Below are 6,292 nucleotides of genomic sequence, written 5' to 3'. Positions count from 1 at the left end.
TAATCAGGTGGAGATTATCCATAGTTATGTGTGCCATTTTGGCCTTTCTCAATGCCAGGACAAAGAGCCTTATGTGTTACCTAACTTCACGGTTATTATACCAAAAATAAAAAATACCTAGCTTCACGGTTAGGCTAATGGGGTTAAATCAAGTGTGTTTTTTAAGCCTTTACAGCACCAAATTAATTTGGATCTATGTGAGATTGCAATCACTATATGAGGACAATGCATGTCCTTTCCTTGCAACAAGCATCATCCGAAGGAGAATAAAACCTTTTGAGAACAGGTTATGAAGCAACAGCATTTCGAAAATACCTCCAAAAATATCAATTTGGACACTTGACATGTGAGTTTATTAATTTCAGCCATGTATGATATGACAAATGCTATGAGTTGCCCCTTTACCTACAGAGTTTTAAATTTTGAAACATATATTGAGGGTAACAAATACATTTTTCTCATCGCCATTACATACTCATGCAATTTCTCATGAAGCAAGTTGACAAGTAAGAATGGCGTCAAGATGAACACAAATAAAGCATCAACATGATTGCATGGAGGATCCACAGTTGCCTAGAAAAGGAATAGATAATTAAAGAGATTTTTTTTTTTTTTTTTTTTTTTTAAAAAAAGAGCCACTCAAATATAAAATATCATTCATAATCTATCTTGAACAGTAATTCACAACAAGGAAGCATAAAATCAAGCAGCAAATATCAATGGATGGTCACCATAAGAGCACGTAGTTTGAGATCATGGTTGCAAATTTTAAGAAAAAATAGAGCAACAGAAGAAACAGCCAAAAAGAAATTATAAGATCAAAGAGTGTAAAGAGAAGAACTTGCAATGCGTAAAAGTACATCTTTCCAAAAATGTAGATGTAAATACAAAAACGTGTCAGACGAATTGACCATAATCTAACTATAAAATCTACATGATACATATAACTGTCCATTAGTACAGTTTCCGTGTTAAATGACACGCTGCCAATACACTCTCCGAAAACAGGTGGCTCTCAGTTAACCATGAACCAGAACCAGTAAGAACCAACTTACGGCATAATTGGCATCTAGGCATTATTTTCCAAACCAATTTATAGGTTGCAATAATAAAATATACTAAAAATATCTTATAAATGTAAATCTTACACAATGGCTGAAGAACTAAGGAAGCCTTCATCACCCCATCCTTGTGCTCAAAGTGAAAGCTGTTCCACATTCTTCACATTTCTGGATATTCCATGGCCTAACTTTCGGTCATCTTGCTCATCGTATGAGTTTGCTCTATAATTAGAACTTGCTTCTTCATTCTCCGAACAGCCTGGTCTTTCAGTTAGAAACTGTTCCCAGAACACATCATTTACTTTTACAGGAGCAGCTACAGGCTCTTGATTGGTTTTTGCAGCCTCTTGGGAGGAAGACAACAATTTTTCCTCTTCATGCATATTTTTGTTCAACTCCTGGGGTTCGCTTGTTTCATGTCCTTGTTGGGGCATTCTAGCTGAGTAAGGACTGTTGTTGAATTGCAATGGAGTAGAAGCCAGAGTTAGATTTAAGTGGCAGGAAATGCGACCCTCTCCTTCTTCATTAGCAGGCAAATTTGGCTGCGACAACTGCAGTCCAGGCCTTCCATTGGTTGATGATTTTCGCGACAAAGATGAATCCATTTTAAATGCAAAAGACGTTCCTGTATCTGAAAGCTCTAACGCTTCAGCTGGAAAGAATAGTCCCTCTGTTCTTTGTGCACCTCTAAATTCGCCTTCAGATACTTTCCTATGTGGACTTTCCCCATCTTCATTGGAACTCTGGGTGCTATGTGAAACCAAGTTAATGTCCGAAACAGCTGGTGACAATTCTAATCTCAGCTTACTAGAAAAGTCTTGGTGGAAAATATTTCCAAACTCAGCTCTGGAACTAATATGGTTGTCCACAAAATTATTCTCTAAAACTGGCTGCGGATGATCAACTTCAGGTAATCGCCTTTTCTTATTATATGCTGTAAAATCCATGGCTTCAATTTTTCGAGCAAGACGTTCAACAAATATGGGGTTCTGAACTGCCTTTTCTAAGAAATTTAGCAAAGATTCCTGCCTTCTCTCCATTTCACTGACCCGCTGCAGCATGTCTCCCAGCTGAAGTTTTGCAGCAGAACGCTGCTGTTGAAAACTTGAAACATTAGACTCAAGAGCAGCTTTTTCACGTGAAAGCTTCTCTATTTCATCATCAAGAGCTGCTCTTTCAGGATCAACAAGAGTACCTGGTGGATGACTGTGGCTATGAATAGGTTTTCTCCGATGGATATTCTTAAGAAGGTGCTTTTGATCTTTTATAAAATCTTCATTAGCAAATTCCCATCTCTCAGGATCAATCTTTCGAAATCCCTGTCACCAAATTTCAGCCCAATATAGTCAGCCAAATGATATAGAAGTGGATCCCATGATATAAACAGCGATCAAATTGCAATTTCTAATCATTTGGAGGCGCTTTATGGTTTGTGGAAGGGTGAAGAATATTTAAAAACTGATGCAAGGAAGAAATAAGAGAAAATTAACAAGACAATTTCCTCAATTTTTGAAATGTGCTTGTCAGAGAGTGGCAGAGACAGAGACAGTGAAAAAATTAGAACAGTAATCCAGCTTAATCTCTGGACAGAAATTAGGAAAATTCAAACAAGATTAAAATCAAGGATCAAAATCTCTATAAATCAGAAACCGAAGAAAATACTCCAGAGATGACTGAATAAGAGTAATGTCTAACTCAACTGGAACTGAATAACACCTTAATTACAACTCCCAACTACAAGATGAACTACGAATACCAATTTTACTTGTCTATCGGAACCTTAATTTCACAAGTCACAACTTGTATCAATGTATATTGTTTTGAAAGTTCCCTTTGCATCAGTGACTTCATCAAAAGTACTCTAACTAGTATCTTTGTAGGTTTTCATTGCATTTGATGTAACAACCTTAAGCAACTTTGCTTCATTTTACTCTTGTGCCTTAATTTTCTCTATTCTATACATCAATCTCAACATTACAAATTTCATCAACACATTGTCTTTTATATTTCCAAGCATTTGGTATGACAATAATAATATCTAATTTTGCGACTAGCGTAAAACCATCAATTTTGCATCTAATTTATATAATATTCAATTTTCCATTCTCGATTCACCATTCTTTACAGAACAATGACCTAAATTTTAAGCTTTGAACCATGTCACAAGCAAAACCAGTTGAAACCACTTGCAAGTGGATGACAACACTGGAAAAGGGTAAAGCACTTGCATTGTTTTGAAACCAAAAAAAGTAGAATTTCACAAACAAGGGAAGGCAAAGCTATCATAAGCATTGCAGCAATACTTAAAAAAGGAGGGAAAAAAAATTAAGATTAGAGAAAATAGATATATTAGTATGTGAAGGTTCTAATTTCCCAATGACGGGTTAGCTTTAATTTCCTCTACCTAATTACACATGGAAAAAAAAAAAAAAAAAAAAATCTCAGGTTCCAGTTATTTTGATTTAGTTATCCATCAACACAAAATCACTTATTTTTCTAGAGCTCCTGCTTCCTGTCCTGTGCTAAGCTTAGCCTCTTTTGTCACATGACCCAACATCTTACTTGAGCATTTAAGGGCACTCCAAGCATCTCTATAAAAAAATTATATCCCATGACACGTTTGAGGCGACTTATTTTCGATATTAATCAGATTAGACTCATAAGGTCCTAGATTAGGCTGGTTACCACACACCTCAACCTAAACAGAAAATTCCAAACCACCATAAAACAATAACTCCTCCACCCTCTCTTTTTTTGAGTAGAGTAAGAAGGCTATAAAATATTTAACGGTAACTATCAAAGAACAAATAACTCTCTTTCTAACCTGTTAGCAAGAATTAATCACCTCTCCAACAACCACATGCTCAAAACTCCATCATTCCAACTCTCCATTTTTATAGCTTTAGTTTCTTTCTTGTATCCCAAATCAAATTATGACCATTAATATTCTCAAACCATTTCCATTTCCTTATATATCGAACATATTCACAAATTAACTCAACCTGGCATCATCATCAACGGTCCAATTATCGAAATTCGAATATTTGAATCTAAAATTCCAACAGCAAAGTAACATATTCAAACTTCAATCATCAATCAACAATCAAACAAATTGCATATTCATTTCCCAAAAAAAAAAAAACTCAAAAACAAAGAACGAATTGAAAAAGGCTCACGTAGGTATTGAGCTGGCGAATGAAGCTAGAGAAGTTGTTGTGCTTGAAAAATGTTGGAAGAAGAAGGCGAGCGAACTCAGGTGGATTCCAAACGACGAAGCTGGTCTTGACGGAGCTCCAGGATACGATCTCGTCCGTTGACGAGTCGTCGACCATGTCGTAGGTCTTCAAAAGGAACGGCGCCGGACCGCCGCTGCTGCCGGAGCCTGCAGCCTGAGCCCCATCCATTTGGGGGTTTTTGGAGTAGAGACTCGGGTTCGGGTCGTGAATTTCGGGTCCGCGAAAATATCGGAGAAGAAAACCGAAGACCGAAAAAAGAGATAGAGAGACTGAAGGAGAAGGGGAAATTAGAGAGAAAGAAAGCGTCTAAAATCAGTAAAAAAGCATTTGAGGTTCGTGGAATGTTCGCGGTTCGCCAGAGTTGACTTTTTTGTTTTTTTAATAAACCGTACGGTTTTTCCACCAATTTTTTTATTTTATTTTGTTTTTCATGCGTTTACAATTGAATATAGTTTATATTCCAAAGAATCTATTTCCCAAAAAAAAAAAAAAAAGAGAGAAAAATGAAAAATAACACTAACCCTTTTGAAAAATATAAAATAAGTAAAATTCTTTTTTTTTTTTTAAAAAAAATTACAAATAGTATCAATTATATATTATGGAAAAAAATATTGTTCAAAACAATATTATTTGCAGAAGTACATCTCTATTTTAGAAAATTGTAGTATTAGCTACTTACACTTTTATTTTTGTTTTAAGTTTTTATTCTCCCTTGATAATTAGATGGTAATTAATTTATATTAATATATATATATATATATATATATTAGAGATAATGAAATTCAGAGTTTATCACAAAATTGTCTTTATGTAACAATTATAATGGTAACATGATGACTCTATCACTGTATTTCTGGACAACAATGTGAGTTCAAATTGTTTTTATTTTAAATATCAGTAAATGATCATGACCACACATAAAAATGAACAATTTGAGTTCAATGATGCATAAATGATCATGACCACCCATAAATTGTGACAATAATTTTTTTTTCTTTTAATTTGTTTTCATTACATGTTTGGTAAGCGTCAGTCCCCCAAAAAAAAAAAAAAAAATGTTTGGTAAGATTTCTCTGTTTTAACAACTCAGGAAAAACGTCCGAATTTCAAAAATCTATTATAATGGATATATTTTCAGTGTGCTTTCAAAATTTTTGTTAAATTAAAAATTTATTAATTGATCTTTCTAATAATTATAATTGTAACAAACAATAATTTAAAAAAAAAAGAAAAAGAAAAAGAAAAAAGAAAACGATTTTATTTATGACAACTGATTTGGCCTAGTTTTATTGGGTTAATTTACTAAATAAAATTGAGAACACAAAAAAAAAAAAAAAATATATATATATATATATATATATATATATATATATATATATATATATATAAAATGAGCAAATTCATTACATGTTGGAGGAGAAAGAGAGATCAGGAAGACATATTCTTGGTCATGCTGGCAGTGCTGGCCAATTAAGTTGAGCAAAATGCTCACCAATAAGCAATTGCCAATTGCTATCACCAGACAAAGGGAGATCACAAGCAAAGTGTGGGTCATAAATCCAGTAATAGAGCAGTCTCAAACAAGCAAATATATAGTTTTTTTTTTTTTTGTTTTTTTTTTGGAGTGATAGTGTACAATTTTGAATTTTAATCCATTGAGTGTAAGAAAAACTTAAAGCTATGTTGTTTATAGCAAAATATTTGTTAAGTATTCCATTATAAATGATTTACTACACCATCATGAGGCCGTATGGTAGTCCTGTGGTAAAAAATACCAACAATCCATAAGCTGGGCTCGAATCTTACCCCAAAAAAAAAAAAAAAAAAAAAAAAAAAAGATTTACTACACCACCACATCATGTACGGTGGCATATATATAAGGTTTTTTTTTTTTTTTTAATTTAGTACTAATTCTATCTTTATATGAAAATTATGCTACATATTAGTGTTTTGTTTTGTTTTTGTTTTTGTTCTTTATTTTTTTATATATTACAT

At 33.4% G+C, this 6,292-nt stretch overlaps 1 protein-coding gene across 1 annotated transcript; it reads right to left on the bottom strand.

Annotated features, from left to right (window-relative positions):
* Window positions 1–828: 828 nt before the first annotated feature.
* On the bottom strand, window positions 829–4,633 carry LOC107407375 (heat stress transcription factor A-5). Its single transcript, XM_016014653.4, has 2 exons — window positions 4,238–4,633; window positions 829–2,380 (listed from the first exon to the last, which is right to left on the bottom strand). Exons 1-2 carry the CDS (start codon window positions 4,463–4,465, stop codon window positions 1,196–1,198), a joined length of 1,413 nt encoding a protein of 470 aa, XP_015870139.1. The 5' UTR covers window positions 4,466–4,633; the 3' UTR covers window positions 829–1,195.
* Window positions 4,634–6,292: the final 1,659 nt, after the last annotated feature.

The sequence above is a fragment of the Ziziphus jujuba genome, chromosome 3 (genome assembly GCF_031755915.1).
Source record: "Ziziphus jujuba cultivar Dongzao chromosome 3, ASM3175591v1".
NCBI lineage: Eukaryota > Viridiplantae > Streptophyta > Magnoliopsida > Rosales > Rhamnaceae > Ziziphus > Ziziphus jujuba.
This window is presented reverse-complemented; position numbering and strand designations above follow the sequence as displayed.